General features: G+C 58.4%; 2 protein-coding genes across 2 annotated transcripts in view; both read right to left on the bottom strand.

Annotated features, from left to right (window-relative positions):
• Positions 1-4,848: 4,848 nt before the first annotated feature.
• HSPB8 (heat shock protein family B (small) member 8) lies at positions 4,849-8,054 on the bottom strand. The gene is made up of 3 exons (XM_057411307.1): positions 7,470-8,054; positions 6,519-6,582; positions 4,849-5,530 (listed from the first exon to the last, which is right to left on the bottom strand). The coding sequence occupies exons 1-3, from the start codon at positions 7,846-7,848 to the stop codon at positions 5,371-5,373; spliced, it is 603 nt and encodes a 200-aa protein (XP_057267290.1). The 5' UTR covers positions 7,849-8,054; the 3' UTR covers positions 4,849-5,370.
• A 6,753-nt stretch (positions 8,055-14,807) lies between these two features.
• The window catches only part of SRRM4 (serine/arginine repetitive matrix 4), a 39,135-nt gene continuing 35,052 nt past the window's right edge, over positions 14,808-18,890 (bottom strand). Inside the window, exons 10-13 of the mRNA XM_057411314.1 lie at positions 18,525-18,719; positions 18,144-18,254; positions 16,453-16,587; positions 14,808-15,872 (exon numbers count right to left, since the gene is read on the bottom strand). Of these exons, the coding sequence (XP_057267297.1) occupies positions 15,605-15,872; positions 16,453-16,587; positions 18,144-18,254; positions 18,525-18,719 (709 nt within the window). The 3' untranslated portion in view covers positions 14,808-15,604. The remainder of the gene's footprint in view (positions 15,873-16,452; positions 16,588-18,143; positions 18,255-18,524; positions 18,720-18,890) is intronic.

Raw genomic sequence — 18,890 nt, forward strand, 5'->3', positions numbered from 1 at the left:
CTCAGTGTCACTTTAAAGAGGAGCCTGGGATTAGCGCTGGCCTTATTAAAACACTCCCTCACACCTCATTCTGCCTTCACACTGGAGATGATTTATCTTGATTTATTCTAATTAGTTGTAATTTTTTTGTTTTAATGAGCTCTTCTGCAGGCTTTTTGTGCTCCATCACCACCCTCCTCAGCTGCTAGAATACCTTTCAAGGAGGTCTTTTAATGAGGAGAGGTTTCCAAGGCCACCTCAGATAGGAAGCTTTTTGTTGTGATAAGAAAGAAGAGAATTAAGACAAGATTTGCCTCTCCTCCAGGGTGGGTTTGCTGTGGGAGCATCTGCCTGGGAACAGGAGGCTGCACTTCAGCACATCACCCAAGTGGCAAGACAGCCCTTAATTACCAGCAGCATTTGCCACCGGGTTTAAAGCCTGACAAAAGAAAACAAAGAGGAGAAAAGTCTCTTCCCCCCTCCCCTGGCTACAGCACATTATTCGAGGGAGGAATTCGTGGCTATGAGATGTTGCAGTGCCCAGAGGCAGCGGCAGCTCCAGAAGGGGCTCGTGATGCTCAACACCAGGCTCACACACACAGCCCACCAGGAGGGTCTGTGCTGCTGGTGGTGGGGGGGACACCAGGCTTGAGCCCCAAAGCAACCCCAAGATGGGTACAGGCAGAAGCATCCAAACCACGATGCCCTAACACCCCACTGGCACTGTTTCATCCACAGAGGCCTCTCCTCTAGGATGGGCAAAGCTTCAGGAGCTCCTGGCTCTGCCCCCAGGGGTGGCTGTGCTGGTTCATGGCCAGGAGCTCCTGCAGAATCCCCTGGCCTTTGATTTCAATGGGGCAGAAAGACCATATGGTCAGCCAGGGTGTGTTATTTCTATGGCACTGGATTCTTTCATTAGAGGAAAGGAGAGTTTCTGCTTCTCTGACCCCTGCAGCCATCATGCAGCAGTCTTCTCTTTGGGGACATCCAAAAATAAAGCAGATGATGCTTTGCAAGTGGAGACCAAAGCCACAACAAAGCCAAGCCTCCAAACAGAAAAACTCCTAAAGAGAAACACGAGAAACCCCAAATGACCTCGACTTTAGCAGAGAAACAGCTGGATGGCTACGGGATGCTCTCGGGGGGGAAAGGGACCGGCTTGCACCGAAAGGGCCTGAGTTTGTGTGAGAAACTGCGGGAAACCCTCGGGGACCAAGGGAGCGCTCTGGGAAGGAAAAACACCCTCAAGTGTTGTATTAACCCCCCTGTGTAAACCCAGATTGGATCTGCAGCAATAAGACCCAGCTGCCAAGCCTGGAGGGTCTGAGGGGAGAACTGTGGCACAGGGGTACCAGGGAAGAGGATGCTGGAGGAAAACAGGCTGAGCTCTTGCTCAGAGCTGCGCAGAGAGGAAGCAAAACCACCCCCATCAGCCAAGGAAAGGGTCTGTGGCCACCCGAGGACCCCGCAGCATCATCCATCAGCCTGCTGGGAGCGTGTGAGAGGCATCAAGCGCATCCCAGTAAGTGTCCTGACCGGGGGCACGCACGGGTTCAGGTGCGATGCTTACCCAGAGCAGAGCTGGACACAGCTTTGGGAGCTGCTGTGCCAGCTCTTGGCCATGAACCGGCTCCTTCCATGGGAGGTGGGGACCCTTCCTAAGGCCAACCAGGTTCCTCCAGGAGAAGAACGTGGGCCTCTGGAGATGCGTGGTGTGTCCGGACAGCTCTGGAGCTTCCTGTGGATTCTTTACCCCGCTCTGGAGCAGCAGCCAGAATAAATCAATCCAGCTTTAGCTTCCATTTTAGGAAGCTCAGGGAGCCTGCGAGGAGCCACGCGGGGGACAAACCAGCACTCAAACACAGCCCCATGGAGCATCCCTTTGCTGAGGGCCAGTGGTGGATGCAGCAGTACACGGCTGAGGGGTTCAGTCAGCCTCCTGCCAACCAAGCCTCTGCTGCTGAGCCACCGGCAGCTCTCCCAGGGCTTGGGTGACCTTATCCTTATCTCCTTGTGTCCTTCAACCCCTCCTCTGGATGGTTTCCCATGACGCAGCCCCCTTATCTCCTGGCGCCTCGTTCCCTCTTCAGAGCCCTCCCTATCAGCACATCCCAGAGCAGGGATCACCACTGCAGAGCAGTTGGAAGCCTCTTTCCCAAAGAGAAAGGCCACATGAACCATCCATATTCCCCTCCAGCTGCCAGGAAACCTTTGCTGGAGCTTAGAGCTGCGCTTCCAAGCACATGGTCTTGAGGTGCATCAGCTCCAGCCCCAGCATCTCTCCCCAGAGCAGGCACACTCATGCTCCTTGCCCTGGCTGCTGCCTGGGCAGCAAGGCACATGCTGTGGTGATAGCCAGCATTAGGACTGCTTAATGACACAGCCCCTTTCACATGGGATTGTGTGCTTGTTTTCTCCTTAGAAAGAAAAGGCTGAACTCTTTCAAACACCTTCTCCTCTCCAGTCACCAGCCTTGCTCCAGGAGGAAGCTTTGAAAGGCCTGATTAGGATGGCTCCTCTCTTCCTCCTTCAGCAGTAAAAATCATTTGACTTTGAATGATGTGGATATTGATCAGTCTAATGCTGCTCCAGAAGGAGAATTAAGGGAGCATTGTCCTCCTGGAATGGTTTGGATGGGGCCAGTGTAATGGTGCTGCTGGAGCTGGGGTGCCCTGTGCAAGGCAAATTGCTGATAAGCACAATCCTGCCCCTTCAACATGTGAGAGGGGTCCCAAACTGCCCAGTCCTGGGGGTCTCAGTCCCTCCTGACCCCCCTCAGCCAGCATGGAAGCCTGCAGGAAGCTTGCTTCCCCCATCCAGAGGAGCTCGACCACAGCCGCATCCCGCACAGCATCTCCCTGTTAGAGCCCATATTAAGCTATAAACACAGTGTGCTATGACAGCACCCGACGCACTGTAATTGCTCTAAACCCGTGACGTGGAATGTAATTGGTGGAGTGGCCATTACAGGGTTGTGTTACAGGGTCTAACGGCTCCAAGCCACGGCCTCACACGCAGGCTGAGGAGGAGCAAACAGCTCCCACTGACCCCAGCTCTGCAGCACTCCAGAAGCACACGGTTCCCACCCCATCCCCTGCAGACCCAGCATTGATGCTGGTGCAGCCACGCTCCACTGGTCCCAAACTTGTTTCTCCATCTGCTGGAACACCGGTAGGGATTATTTATTTTAAAGCCTCCTTCACTTCAGTAACCAGCTCATGCTTAAAGAAAAGAAAACAGATATCCACTTACAGCTATTCCATTAGCACAGGATACTCCAGAGAACGCAACAGCTTGAGAAGCCGCACAGGTCCACGCACCCTGCCTGTGTAAGAGGTCCTCAGTGCTAACTGCCAATGCCAACCTCAGCCATTAAGAAATTATTGCTAATGCATCTTACAGCAGCCTTTATAAGATGCTATTAAAGAAGTCAGCAGACCCAAATAAACCAGAACGTGATTAAAACATAGCAACCTTCCCCCAGACTGCAGGAGCAGCAGGAGAGGAAGCAAAGAGCCACCACCTGCCTGCAGCAGCCCCAGGGTGGAGCCTGGGACCTCCCCATATACCCTGTGGTGGGAGAGGGGCTCAGCTGCAGCCAGTTTTGCCCCAGCCCCTGCAGCTGGTCCCCTGAACCCACGGTGGGCGCCGTCAGCATCCCACAGCCGGGATCCCAGGGATGCTGTGGGGCCGCATCCATGCACTCGGTCCATGAAGACACACGTGCTTCCCATAGGATCCTTCCCATGGAAAGTGCATTGAGGGGATGGGGGCAAAACGGGGCCTGGGGATTTTTCCAACACCGAAATCATCCTTCGAAGGGGAAGAGGAGGGACAACTTGTGCGGGAGCGGAGTCACCCATGGGGCACGCTGGTGCTAAGCGGTGTGAGGACAGAGCTGGGGCTGTGACTCATGGCTCTTCGGCTTCCCATCCCCGTGTGGGGACTGCATTTCATGGATTAATTCTATTCATAAACTCACTGTGCTCACAGCCCTGCCTGGCAGAGCCCAGGGCTGGCTCCCTCTGACGTGCACGGGGGGTTAAATACACACACGCCTCGGTACAAACAGCATTAACCACCACAACCAGGGTGAGAGCCCCCAGGCTCCCCTGTGTGACCCGCTGCGAGGTACCACCATGGCCCCGGAACAGGGTTTACACCACGTGATGGGCTGTTGTTGGTAACCGCATCCCGAAGGAGCCAGGCCCGGGCATGTGAGGCTGTATTTTTAACTCCCAAGTCCTGGTGACATGGAAAACCGAGCCCAGGTGCCACAGGGATTGATGGACAAACCCCTGCTGCCCACTGGCACCTCTGCTTTGCCAACCCTGAGCACTGCAGCAAGTGGGCACTTCTTACCCGGGGCTTTGCCCCTAGGAGTGGTTTTAAGGCTGTGTCTGGATCCCCATGGAAACCATTTGCCAGTACCATTAGCTGGGAAGTGCTTCCCCATGGAGCTGGATGGAAATGGGGGTGGTGCAAAGCCAACTTTCCAAGCTCGGAGGTTTGAGCATCCCCAAACAGGAAGAACATTTGCAACCTCTGAAGAGGGTAAGGAAAGGATGAGCCCATGGTCCTCACTGCACCTCCCCGCACGACGCTAGCCAGGACTCAGCATTCCCAGGCTGCAGAACAGCCAAAGCTTCAGCTGCCCATGAGTGCAAACATCCCCACACATCCCTCTCCTCCTTCCCCCCCATGGGCAGCACCAGTGCCAGGCTAGGAGGCGACATGGGGTGACATCCCCCCTTGCTCCCTTTAGGCTCAGCTGAGACACACAGAGGCTAAGAACATCGACTGGGTTTTATTCCTCAGGTCTGACAAGAAAAAGCACATTTCCTCTTTGGAAAAGAAAAAAAACCGGACCAGAACACGGAAAACCCCAAACCAACGTTCAGAACACGCAGACGGGTGGCGCTCCTCGGGACAGAGGCCGGGCCATCCAGCTCCGCTGCCGGATGCGCATCCTTTGCAGAGATAGTTTATAAAAACAAACCCCAAAACCTACAGAGGAGGGAAGGACGCAGGACTGGGGGAATCCACATCAATTCTAGAGAAACAAAAAGGGCCCTTTTTGTGCTACCGTCATAAATAGCCCATCCGGGCGACTTGGAGCAAAACCCAACCGTGAGCAGGAATCCGTTCTGCTCAGCCCCATAGGCACAACGCCTCTACCGGCTCCTCAGACCACTACAAGCCCTCGGGGACGGTGGCCTGGCACCCTGTGTGCACCCTGGCTCTCAGCTGGTCCCCCCCGGGGTGGCGGGGGTTGCTGCCATCACCCTTGAGCCAGAGGCAGTCCAGACGCCGCGCCGCAGGGGACCAGGGAGCGGGGTTCTGGGGGGAAAGGGGAGAGGGGAGGAGGGATGCAGGGATGCGGGAGGCTGCTCAGGCACACGTGGCCTCCTGGCTCTCGACGGGGATCTCGCTGCCGCAGCCGCCCTCGCCGTGCTGCTGGTAGGGGGGGATCTGGGGCGCCTCGATGATCAGCAGCCCCTCCGGCGACAAGGAGGCGAAGACCGTGATGGGGTCCACCTCGTAGGGCAGCCTGCAGGACGGGAGGAAGGACGGGATGGGTTAGGAGCTGGGGCTCATCCCTGGGTACCACCGGTGCCCACCCGGCAGCCCCGGCAAAGCCGGTGCCCTTACTGGAGTGCCTGGGAACGTGCCGGGGACATTGAAAGCGGCTCCCGGCCCCTGCGGGCTCTGTTTAATCTCCCCAGCACATGTGTTTGATGCTGTGTCACCCGCCCAGGAGCAGACCCTGCGCTGCCGCAGCGTCAGACACAAGCCTTGCCCGTAAAAGGAGCCGCCGCGGCTGCTGAGCACAAGCAGGAGGGAGCTGGTGCTCGCCCCAGCGTTCCCATGGGATGCACAGGGCTCCTCTGGGGTGGGAAAGCAAAGCTCAGGCTGAGGAAACCCTTCGTGTTCCCAGGGCTTGGCTGCTTCTCCCTTTTAGCCCTGCGAGCGCTATGGCTGTGGGTCGGACCCCCCTGCACGGGTGAAGCCTCCGGATTTGCCTTTCCTCCCTGCCCTTTGCTGCTGTTGTTGCCAAAATGAGGCACCGGGGTGAGTCAACACGATAGCAATCTAACTGACATCATTCAGGTAGATGGGATATAGATACCCTCACACACAGGGATGGATTTTGGGGCCGATGATGGTGTCAGCCCATTGTGCCCTGCTGAGCCCCAGGGGATGTGCTGGCACCAGGAGTACCCCCTCAAGCTTCCTGTGCCCTGACTGGCTCTAAACACAGCCCTGGGCCTCAAGGAGACTGGCAGAGCACGCAGGAACAGCTCTCCTCCTCTTTTACCTCCCTTGGGGAATCACTGTGAGGCCTGAACCAGCCCGGCACGAGCTGCAGAAGGGCAGGTTTCGGGGTGAAAAGAGCCAGGGCGTGGGGATTGGCACAGCTCAGCCTGCAGGGACGGGGTCCATAGCAGGGCAGTGACATTTGGGTGCTGGTCAGAAGGACGTGGCAGCCCCTGCTGCGTCCCAGCCCCTTTGGCAGGAGGGGGCTGGCTGGTACTCACTGGATTTTCTTGGTGAAGTTCTTGGAGACGATCCCTCCTTCCACCTGCTGCTCCTCGTGCTTGCCTGTGAGGAAGGGAGCCCCTCGTCAGCACCGCACCCCAACAACGGAACCCGACAGCAGAGTCCCCACAGGAGTCATTCCCCTTCCCCTCTTCAAATCCTTCCCTTCAGGAGTCTCTCCTATGTGGGGCAGGAGAAGCCGGACACAGCACACCCAGATTTCCAGTGGGAGCCTGGGGTCTCACAGCCCGCCAAGAGCTGGGCCTTAAGGAAAAGCCCCCAGATGCAGTAAATCCTTTGGAGGCTGCAGCATCCCCCCTTGTCCTGCTCCCCGGGCTAAGCTCCCCTGCACTGCGCTGTCAGGATGGGGCTCCCTGGGCCTGGAGCATCTCTGAAGGCAAACCCAGGCTGCCCGGATCCCCTTGTTCAGGGGGTTTGTCCCCATGTGATGCCAGGAGCCACGCTGCCCTCCCTGGGGGCCCAGCTCGGGGTGATGCAGGATGTGGGTGCTGGGCCGCTGCTCCCGGCACCATCCCCACCGGTAACCGCACTGGTAGGGACGTGCCTCTGGCTGGCTCATCCCCAGGCTGGGCTCTTTCTGCTGTCTCCCACTTCCCAGCGCTGGAGCTGCCTCTCCCTTGGCCCCTTTAAAGGGTATCTCCCTCCGCACCGGCCTCACCCCAGCTATAATTAACCGAGCCGAGCCGGGGCCCCTCTTGGCAGCTGCCGCTCGCCATGGTGCCTCCCTGCGCACTCACCCCACGGGAGCCTCGTCCTTCTCATTTCTGCAACCAAACCACCACGGTTTGTGCGCCAGGTCCCCCCCCATCGCACCCCCAAACTGCCCCAAGCCCCGGCCCTGCTCCCGGCTTCAAACAGAGGCGATTTCTGCGCATTACGGCGATGCCCTGAGCCAGGACCTCCTCCTGCCCCCTGCTCCCCGCTCTCACCTGACACCTCGACGTAGCCATCCTTGGTTTTGACCGTGAGCTCCTCGGGTTTGAAGCTGTGCACGTTCACGCACACCTTCCACGGCTCGCGGGGAAAGGGCGCGGGGCTGCGGCTCTCGGGGTACCCCCCGAAGTGGGCTCCGTAGCTGGGGGCCATGGTGGAGGCGCGGGCCATGCCCGAGCGCAGGGGGCCCGGCCAGGTCGTGGTGAGCCGGGGCCGAGCCCAGTCGGGCCAGTCCGCGGTGAGGTCCCCGGGGAAGGGCGACATCCCGAAGTCATCGTCCAGCAGGCGCGAGGTCAGGCCGGGCTCCCGGAACGGGTCGCGGACGCTGCGCCGGCCGGGGTAATGGCAGGAGAAGGGCATCTGGCTGTCGGCCATGGCCGCCCTCAGCGGGGTCCGCACGGGTCCCCCGGGCTCTGCCCCGGAGCCTCAGCCCCTGCGCGGCTGCTCCTGGCTGCGAACTTCCCTGGGGAGCCCTCCCCGCAGGAGACGCATCCACCCCGGGCGGGACGCGGGTGCCGCGGGGACCGTCCCCTGCTCGCCGGGCACCAGGGGAAGGACGAGGCGCGGATCAGTGCGGGGCTGAATCACTGCGAGCCGGAGGAGCGCAGCGAGGACGGAGGGAGCTCTGCGGCCGCCAGAGAACGCTTCCTGCCTGGCCGCGATCCCAGGCACCGGGAGCAGAGAGGCGAAACTTGGCGGCAGAGGGAACTCAAACACCCCAAAAAGCCCCGAATATCCCAAGGTCCAGGAGCGCGCCCCTCCTCTCACTGCCCAGCGCTTTACGGACGGCTTTCCCTGCCGCTCCTCGCCGAGACCTGCAATAAATGCCCCAGCTCGGAGCCGAGAAACTTCTCCAACCTTCCAGCCACCGGGCGAGCCCTATTTATACGGGTTTGGGAGGAGGGGGGGGGGTGTTTTGCAATCCCTGCCCTGTCAGCCGGGTATTTTGGAGAGGATGAAACAGCCGTGGAGAATCCAGGCTGCGGCAGCTGACCCCTGCCGCCGGCCTCAGCACCGCGCTGCCCCGGCAGCTGCCCCGGCCCCCGCTGCCCCCTGCGCCCAGCCCAGGCACCCGAAATAGCCCCGAGCTCAGCGCCGGCTGCCTCCAGCCCAGGGTCACCGGTTAAAAATACCCCGGTGGGGCTGGGCCCCGCACTGTAAATCACGAGTCCCCGCGCCAGCACGGAGCCACTGTACTGGGAAATGGGTCACTGGGGGCACCTCCAGTGCGGGGCTGTGAGGGTGGGCGCCTGGGGACACTGGGGCAGGGGAAGGACCCCTTTGTGGCCCAGAGCATGAGTCACTGAATCCCAGCCTGGGGTGGGTTGGAAAGGTCCTTGGGGTCACCCAGCTCCAACCCCTGCCACGGGCAGGGACCCCTTCCACTAGAGCAGCTTGCTCCAAGCCCCTGTGTCCAACCTGGCCTTGAGCACTGCCAGGGATGGGGCAGCCACAGCTTCTCTGGGCACCCTGTGCCAGCGCCTCAGCACCCTCACAGGGAAGAGCTTCTGCCTAAGAGCTCATCTCAGTCTCCCCTGTTTCAGTCTGAACCCATCGCCCCTTGTCCTATCGCTGCAGTCCCTGATGAAGAGCCCCTCTCTGCATCTCGGCAGCCCAGCGCTGCACTGCGGGATGCAGGAGGAAAGCCGAGGGATGCCCTTCTCCAGGGGCTGTCCAGAGCCGCATCCCCCTGCAGCAGACGGACCCCAGCGGCGGCGGAGCAGGGTCCTTGCTCAGCACCGGCCTCCCCTCAGCCTCCTCCTCCTCGCCCCGCGGCGGGCGCAGGCAGGGCGAGGCGTTAATCACAGCCGCGGCGCTAATTACAGGGCAGCGGGAGCGGGCAGCGCCGTGGGAAGAGCCTGCGAGCTCCCGTCGGGAGAGGCGGCCCCGGCCCTGCGCGCAGCGGCCATACCTGGTGCCAGCGAGGGGCTTCCCGTGGGGTGGTCCAGGCACGGCTTGGGTGCGCGATGGGATGCGGCAGAGGATGGGATGTGATCAGTGAAGGTGGTGCTGGGTACGGGACCACTTCCTCGTGCCGCATCCTCCCTTCTGCCTCTGCCTCATGCTCCTTCTCTCCAGCATCTGCAATTTCTCTAATAGACTTGATGGAACTAATTGCAGCAGGAAGCTTTCATGCAGCCCAGGCCGCGCTGCAATTCAGCTGATGGTCACTCCAGCGGCATTAATCACGCTGCTCCGACGCCACACTGCAGGGGAAGGGAGCTGCCTCTCCCTGGTGTGGGGCAGGGATTCTCCCATGGGATCAGCTCCTTTGTCCCCGCCATGTACAGGGGTCTCCCTCGGGTCTAAGGGGGTGCCTGGGGAAGTTCTGGCTGCTGGCTGAGCGCCCATGGATGCAAGGAGGCAGCTTCCAGTGGGGGGGCAGAGCATCCCCCTCCATCCCCTTTGTCCCGCCTGGCCCTGCAGCCCAGTTCCTGTCAGCTTGGCTGGGGAGCAGGATCACCCCAGTTCCGCACCCGCTGGAAGGGGACGAGCCCCGGGGTGGTTTGGGGCAGCTCCAGGGTCCTGCCATTTCCAGGAGCCTCCCAGCATCTCCAGCCCTACATTTCCCTGCACAGCTGCGGGCCACGCTCCCTCCCCGGCCAGGAATCCTCCCTGGCACCTTGTTTATCCCAATTAGTCGCATGTCCCCTCCCTGGGCCATCCCAATTTAGCTCCTGTTGTCACAGGAGCCTCCGGCCGGGCCCCACCGCATCAGCTCCGGGCAGCACGAAGCAACCTGCCCCCCATCCCTTCTCCTCCCAGTGACCCGGGGACGCTGCCCCCCGTGTGCCCAGGCCCTTCCTGGGTGCCCTGTTGGGAGCAGGGAAGGGCAGGGGGAGCTGCCACAAACACCAACCCACAACTGCTCTTGCTTCACCCAATGCCCCAGGGAGCCGGCCCTCGGAGCCCTGCCCTTCCCTGCGGAGCAGCTGAAAGACCCCAAACCATCCCAGCGCGGATCCAACAGGAACGTGACCACCGGGGCTGCGATGAGAAGGAAACACTGTCTGAGCCTTTATTGGAACCCTTCTCCTAACCAGGCTAACAACAGGAATACCCCAGGAAGACTAAGGAATACAGTCTGCGTTTGGATGGAGAGCAAAGGGGGTGTCACAATGAGGTCACAGCAGCAGACGGGAATGGACCAGCGGGTGAGGACACGCGGACACCGGTTCCCTCGCGGCTTTTCTCACCTGTTTGCTCCAAATCCTCTCATTCCTGGGTTTCGGAGGCAGAGCTGCCCCGGGCTGGGGAGGTTCCGGGAGTTGTTCTCTGGGCAAGAGCCCAAAAGTCTGGATGCTTGACTGTGGATGTGTTGCCACAACAGCGGATGCAGCAGGGCTCCGGAGACCCTCCCCATCATGTGCAAACTTCCAGGTAGCAGCAAAAGTCATGAGAGTTCTCTGGTGAGGAGGTAACAAAACCCCGGTGGGCACTGAAGGGCAAAGGCATCACTCAGGCACCTGAATCTGCCCCTTTGTCAAACAAGCATCCCGATAGCCCCAAGGATGGGTGCCCTGCAGGTGGAGGGGGCAAGGCAGGACATGGCATGAGGATGAGGGCCTGGGGATGGGGCAGGGCCGACATCCTTGCTGCCTGGCAAAGCACTTCAGCCCTATCCCTTTTATCACATCAATGAAAGGGTGACAAGTCCCTCGTTGAGAGCCAAGGGGGGGCGTGGGCAGTGGTGGGAGATCAGAGATCTCCAGCGATCTCTGCATGGCACAGAGGAGGAAAAGCGGGATTATTCCTCCACCACAACAGGCTCTGTCACCTCCGAAGGCCCAGCTGTGATTTGTCAACAGAAGCTGGTCCAAGAAGATGGAGGATTTTCCCCTGCCTCGCTCATCTTCATCTAAACGAGATCCCTCTGAATCACCGGCGGTTGAGCTCCAGCTGACCCTGATTTGTCTCCATGCTGGTGACAGCCTCACTTACCCGTAATCCCCCTCTCTGATAACCTGTCTCTAACGCTATGGCAGCACCTCGAAAGCTCCCTGCCTTCCTGGACCCAATGGCAGGACCCAAAAAGCTTTTTCAAAGGAATGCTCAATAAATAGAAGAAATAAATATTAAATAGAGGCCAAGCCCTCTCAGCCTGTTCAATGTATGTACAATGCATAGCAAAATAACAGTGATTGGCTGTTGCACACAAGTTTGGTACAAATTCAGTCCCCCAAAGCAACAGAGACATTGAGGAAAGCTGCAGTCAACACAGAGCAAAGGTCAACGGGATGCTGGGACTCAAGAACCCAGCAGTGCTCTGGAACATCCCTTATCTTTGCTGTCCAGCAAACCTGCAGAGATGGTGTTGGGTTGTCTGAGCCTGGCCCCAGTGCAGGGGTTGGGAGAGGTGGGATGAGCCTTGCTCGGTGTGATAACCCCAAGGTAGTCCCCAGGAGTATGGGGAACCAACAGCACAGCTCTAGGGTCAGGGTGACGTTTGGGATGGGTGCTGTGGTGTGCTCTGCCGGGGAAAGGCGAGCAGGGTGCTTATGGGATGGAAACAAAATCATGGGTGGGGAAGAGCCTGTGATTGAGGAAAGCAAAACCCTCCGAGATGGGGCCTCCAAAAACCAGCTGAGATGTTCTCCTGACGCCTCGAGGCTGCAGCCAGCCCTGGGCATCCCCCATGAGGCCAACAGCAGGCAAGCAGCGGTTCACCAACACTGAGCTGCCTTTCCAGCAGCTGAATGCTGCTCGCTGCAGAGAGCACCAGCAGCAAGCTGAGATGCTGGATGCGGAGCAGAAGTCCATGAAAGCAATGAATGAGCAAAACGACGTTAAAAACTAAGCGAGTGCTGGCAAAAGGCACAGGCAGAAAAGCTCACGGGCTTCAGGCAAAGCAACAGGAAACCCAGCTTCCACGGACAGGGAGGGTGATGTTCCATTGTACTACACATCTGAAATAAGTTAAAAGGTCAATACCACCACTGAGGGATCTCGTGTACACCTGCACATGTACCCGCGCATCCACGTGCACGCAGAGGCTCGGCTGGGTCCTGTCACCACAGCGGGGATTTTGCAAGCACCTTCAGCCTGGCTCACTCGCTCGCAGCCTCATTCCTTTAGTTTTTCCATGGGTGGATAAACAGGGCAGGGGAGTCCTGGCGATGGCATCCTCCCAGGGGGAGCAGCGGGGCCTCTGCAGAGCCGCTCGGTTTCGGGCTGTGCGGAGCCAAGGCAAACAGCAGCAGCAGCCAGCTGGCACCCAGCCGGGTGAGCACGGACCGGGCTGAGCAGGCATGGGCTCAGACTTCCCCTCGCAGCACCGCAGACACCCGAGTGCATGGCCAGCCGGTGAGCAGACCCTCGCCGTCACCTCCGTGAGGTCCCAGACCCGTTTCTGTGGTCACATCCGTCACAAATCGACTGAGAAACCCTGGATTTTACCATGAGAACACACCAACAGCTCTGCCCTGTGTCCCGCTGCCTCTCCACCCTGCTCCAGAGAGCGCAGCCAAAGGGATGTGTTGGCAGCAGCAGTGACCGTCACTCCTCACCAAGAGGGGCCAGGGCTGTAAACCTTTACATGAGACCAGTGGCATGGATACATTCAAACAAACAAACAGATCCCAAAATAACTTACTGCTTCAAAACAAATAGGAATAAATAAATACTGGTACCAGGGAGCACCTGCATCCATTCTGACATACGATTAAACACAGAATCACAACAATAAATAAATAAATAAATAACTTCAGAGGTTTACTCCAACATGAGGAAACCCCAGGAATCTTTATCTGCCATGGACCACGCAAGCAGAGGCAGCCCTTAAAGCATGGATCAGCTGGATGGGAACGAGAGCTGCTGTCAGCCCCACACAACCCTTGGAGTCATCTGTCCCACGGGCGGTGGGTGCTGCTGGCCCTGATGTGGTGCTTTGATCACCTGTCCCCAGTCAGTTGTGTTTGGTATTTACACCAGTGGCACAAAGCCCCTCTTCTCTTCTGTCCTAGTTTCTGACCTCCTGGCTTGTTGCTTCCTTCCATATGCTTTAGGAGGGATGAGGATACTCTTGGAACACTGGTGGATCTGTGGTTTGGGCTCCCATCGCTGCCTTTGGATCTTCCCCAGGAGCAGAAGGGCAGGGTGCTCAGTGTCACACTGGGAGAGACTCTTTGGGGAAGAAGTATGAGATTTCAGCCCTTTACAAGGGGGGAGTCCACTGCAGAAGATGGCCAAGGGGCTGCTGTCAAGGGCAGCACAGGATGGAAGGCTGTGGCACCCCACCGCAAGAACACCCCATCTCTGATCCCTCATCCAAAGCCCTGGAGCGATTGCTCAGCCTCACCAGCAAAGCTTTTCTCTATGTGTCCTACAAAGCAGAAGCACACGGCCCCAGCAAGCCACTGAGCAGTGCCCAGCTCTGCCTCAGCCACCCTCATCCTCCAGTTACCTGCATTACCCAGGCAGAGGATGAGGGGCTGGGAAAAGGGGGAGGGTTTGGGGTTTGAAGGCAAAGGACAAGGGGGACCTTTGTGTTTTGTACCTCTCAGGTGGGAATACACCCCACCCTGTTGTCCTTTCCAACAGGTAACAGGTTCATGTGCTTGCTAAGGACCATCCAGCTCCACCAGAACACCACGCGGCGCTTGGCCTTCCTCCACTTGCAGCTTTGCCCCTCTACCTGCTGGGGGTACTGTGGTAACTGTAGCTGGGGGGGGGGGGATGTTGCATTTCTTTCTGCCCCCTCTCCTCCTCCCCTTAGCCCTTTGCTGTGACACTTGAGTGACACACCTCCTTGACTCATGGAGCCCAAACTTGTTAATGATCACGCAGGATGGAAGGGGAGGGGATGGAAAAAGGCAGGGAGGGATGCCTTAAGCCCAAATTAACGTCTCTAAGCACCCAGGTGTTGTAAGAGAAATCCTCCTGAGCACCAGCTCAGCCTGGGCTGGGAGAAGCCTTTTGTTACCCTGCAAAACACAGGAATTGCGCAGGAGCTGGGCTGGCAGGGAGACAAAACCCCAGGGCCCAGGGCTGCCCGAGCAGGCAGGGCCCTCCTGCTGCTTGCAGCTCCTTGGAATTCCAGGCAATTGGTGGGCAGCCCTTTGTTTCCCCCCTGCTCTGCTCCCTCATCCCAGCAACAAACTGGGGCCAGTGCATCTTCTAGGCCTGCCTCAGTGGACCCTGAGGAGAAACAATCTCCTGAAATCTTCCTGGCACTGCTTAAAATCGCTGCCTGTTACAAGGAAGGGGAATGGGGGTCCCTGTGTGCTCTCACTGCACCCCACTGCAGATCTTGCAGTCCCACCAGCACTGCCCTCCCTTTAGAAAAAGCTCATCCCAAACTGCAAGAGGATTTCTCTGAGAAGGGAACCCCACGGCGCTGACCCTCGGAGCACAGCCTGGCACCACCATTCCTCTCTCTTGTACCCCACTGGCCCCGTTCTGCTTCAGACCTCAGCAGCTCGCAAGCAAGTCACAGTGGTGGGGTGGGGGTGAAACAACCCTGCCAAAGATGATGCACACCTGGTAGAAAGCAGCAGGAGGAAGAGAAGGAACAGCCTTTTTTTCCCCCAGGAATTATGCCAGGAGGGTTTCTAGCCTATTTATAGCAGGGGCTGGCTGACCAGCAATAAATATGTATTTTCTCATGGAAGAGGCCTGCTGCAGAATGGGCAGAAACTCTGGAGGAGAGACCCACGGGACCTGATACTTGCCTTGGTGGGGACAAATCACTCCCACCCATCACCAAAGCTTCCCAGCAAATCCATCCCTATCTGGGCTTCTCCCTCCAGCAGAAAATCATTCACTGGTTGCTGGCTTGGCAGAAGAGCAAGAGGCAGAATTCTTTCCTTTGGACCAGCTGGTAGCGCATTGGAGAGCGGCAGCGATGGGGAAGATGGAGCAGGTCTGCTGTGACAGACCCTCTGTAAAGCACCAACCCTTCTTCCAGCCCTGGCTTGGGGAGCTGGGACTGATCCACTCACTCCATGAGGCGGTGAAGGGGCTGCACTGGGCGCACGAGGGCTCTTGCTCCAAACCGGGGAAGGGGGACCCGGCACTGCCCCCACATCGGTACCGGGATGATTGCTATCGATGGCCAGGTAGGTGGGAAGGAAGCTGAGAATGCCAGGAATTCGGAGGTGACGCCAGCCCTGGGAGCCGTCCGCGGCACTCCCTACCGACGCAGGCTGTCGGAACTGCCTCCTGAGTCATAGCTCCTGCTCCTGCTGCGGCTGCTCCTGGGGCCCGAACTCCGGCTGCGGCTCCTGCCCTCCGTGCTGCTGCTGCTGCTCCAGCTTCGGCTCCGGCTCGTCCGATAGCTGGAGTAGCTCCGGCTCTGACTCGGGGAGCGGCTAAAGCTGCTGTACGAGGAGGAGTAGCTGCCGGCGCTGCTGGAGGAGGAGGGGCTGGGCCGGTAGTAGGGAATGGGGCGCTTGCGGGCGCTGTGGGGACAGAGATGCGGGTTACCAGCAGCACAAGGATGGATTCACTGCTAAAGCCTCCAAAAAGCACTGCTTATTCTGTAAAACACTCCCCCAGAATGTGTGTTTAGAAGAAATAAAGCCGATCAGTTAGCTGACAGGCCTTGGGATACAAACCACACACCCCCATGGCCCTTGGGAATGTCCCAAGCACCAAGTCTGAGGTTGAACTCTGCTTGATGTTGTCCCAGAGAGCCCTCAGTGGGAAGGCTGGATTCAGTATTTGACACTGTATAGCGTGGAACATCTACGACAGCAGAGGGTGAAACAAAAAACTTTGGAGGAGGATGCTCATGGCACATGATGGGGGAGCCCCTGCTCTGACTTCATCTGTTGTAAATGAGACCCTCCATCCTCCCTCTGCCTCTAGCTGGAAATCCCCAGCCTCTAGGAGGGGCAGCAGGACCTGATCAGGCCAAGGGAAACCAGTCTCCTCCTGGAGAAACCAAGGGCTGGGACCCAAAGAGAGCACACACACATGTATGTCCCTGAGGAGTGCTGGCTGAGCTTGTCTTCAAGCGATGGGGCTGCATCCCCTTACCTAGTGATGCGCCGAGCTTCGAGGTGGCTGGGAGAGTCTCTCCTCCGCTTCCTCAGGGGTGAATAGGAGCGGCGCTGCCGGTCCCGCTCCCGGTGTGACTCCTTGTCACTGGAGCTGTACTTGTGCTCGCGCTCTCTGGGGAAGGCACACATTGAAACTGTCACTGCTGGGGTTTTGGGTGGGGATTGGGGCAATGACCCACGAAGGCACAGGTGAGCAGAGGACACTCAGCGCTAAAGCAAAGTGCTCTGGTAGAATCAGCCCTGTGCTCATTCGTTCAGCTGGACACAGAGACACTGAGCACAATGGACGTGAGCAGTAATCATATCGGGGGGTTTCAGCAGGGTGGCCTTGCACTGCCAGGCTAAGATGACTTCCACATACCTGTGTGTGTGTATGCACGCTGTATTTAGCTCTACCAAACCAGCCCTTGCCGGCTATGCAGCAGAAGCAGGCCAGAACAGCCCTGGCAGCAGGCCCCACGTGAGCAGAGGGCCCCAGTATCCCTGCAGGGCTGTGCAGCTCTGCCCTGCTCTCCAGGAGGAGTGCCAGTGTTGCTATGGTTTTCTCTTTTGTTAAATTCCCCACACACGTCAGCACAGGCCCTTCTGTGGAGTGGAGCTGACTTCATATATCCTGCTCAATGCCATCTGCAAAGCGCTGTTACAGGTCAAGGGCCTGATCCCAGCACGCAGGATGTGTTCTGTGACACCACGGCAGGGATTGTCAGAGCCTGCAACAACCAGACCCTGGCAACATAACATTTAAGGGTGCAAAATGTTCACAGCGGCAGAGATGTTACCAGACAAACCTGCCCAAAGGCATCTCTAGGGCTGAGCTTGTGGGATGTGCGTTTTCAGTTGCCTGGACTGGGTTTTCCTCTGCAAGGCTGTGTGAGTGCCAGCATGAGGGTACCTGACATCTCCACACACAGCAGGGGCACTTCACAGGGCCTGACAACTCTTTGGCAGAGCTGTGACTAAGATCCCTCTCTGACAAGGGCTGCAGCTCTGCTGCAGGGGCTGCTGGCCAGCATGAGCTCCTCTGGTGATGAAAGGTGTGGGCAGACCCAACTGGAGCCTAATCCTCTGCCCACCATTTACACCAGCATGATAGAGAGGGGCAGTCCCTAGGCTCTCCTGTGAGGCATCTCCCACTTTGATGATGCTCTGGCAAACACCAGCAGGCAGCCATCTGTGCACTCTTGGCTGCAAATGCTCGGAGCAGAGGAACAGCCACTTCACCTGCCACACGCTCCGAGTGTGAGGTACCACGATGGTCCAAAGCCAGGGGTAAACCACGTCTCTTTCCCAGCAACCTCGCCTAGCTCCAAAAGTGCTGTGTGAAAGCCCCCCAAACCAGCACAGGGCTATAGGAAATCCACTTTTCCCCATAGGAAGTGAAAGGCTCATCTCTGGGCTCTTCCCTTTGCAACCAGCACCAGCCCTGGGGCAATAAACGGTGAGAAATTCCCACTGGACTGAGGGCCAACATGACGTGCAGCCATAATCCTTACTCCACGTCCCCCTGCTCCCTCTGACCCCAAGTGCTGAGGACTAAAGCACCCAGTGAGGAAGCTGAGGGAGCAGTTTGGGCCTGGCAGGAGACAGCAAGTGTGCTGGAGTCCCAGCAAGGGAAGGAGCAGTGGGAAAGGATGAGGCAGCAGATACCACACGAGGAGACAGCTGTACCTGCTACGGCTGTAGCGGGAGTAACTGGGGCTCCGACGAGGCCTTGAACTCCTGCTCCCAGGACTTTTTTTGCAGGATTTGGAGGAGTAGCTGGGGGAACGTGAAGAAGACCTGGGGACAGGCAAGAACCATTCAAGAGTTAAAAATGCTGGAGGGGGAGGTGGTCAAGGCTCCTCCAAATCTGGGTTTCATGGGGCTGGGGGAAGGAGGTGCCCCATATTTCAGGGCTCTAGCTCAGCTCTGTGTGGCCAGGTCACCCCAAGCCATGTGGGATGAAGTAGGTACCCCCCGAACTCTTACACCTCCCCTGCAAGGAGCCTGCCAGGCTGCAAGAGTTAGACATTGCCCAGGGTCACAGGGGCAGCCGTTTAGAGGCCTTACCTCTTTCCTGAAGAACGGGACCTGCTTCGGGAGTACCTGGGAGAGGCCTTGTGGTGTGAGGAGCGGGAGCGGCTGGAGCCAGGGGAAGACCTGCCCGTGCTGGTGTAGGACTCGCTGCGGGAGCTGCGGCTTGGGGACGGGGGGAAATCTCGCTTCTTGTCCTCTGAGCAGCTGAGACATAAGGACAGGCACCCTCTGTGGACATATATTTGGACAGGCGTTGAAGCTGGGGCTGGTCCCTGGCTGAGGGGAGCATCATGCTCCGGCCAACCGCTACTCCCGTCCTCCCTTTCCACAGCTGGGGATAAAAAAGACCTCTTGGCTCTCCAGGCTGCTGCTGCAGGAGGCCCTGTGGGTCAGAGCTCA

Source organism: Pezoporus wallicus, unplaced genomic scaffold, assembly GCF_028554395.1.
Source record: "Pezoporus wallicus isolate ANWC-B61680 ecotype Strahan unplaced genomic scaffold, APGP_CSIRO_Pwel_v1 contig_6401, whole genome shotgun sequence".
Lineage (NCBI taxonomy): Eukaryota > Metazoa > Chordata > Aves > Psittaciformes > Psittacidae > Pezoporus > Pezoporus wallicus.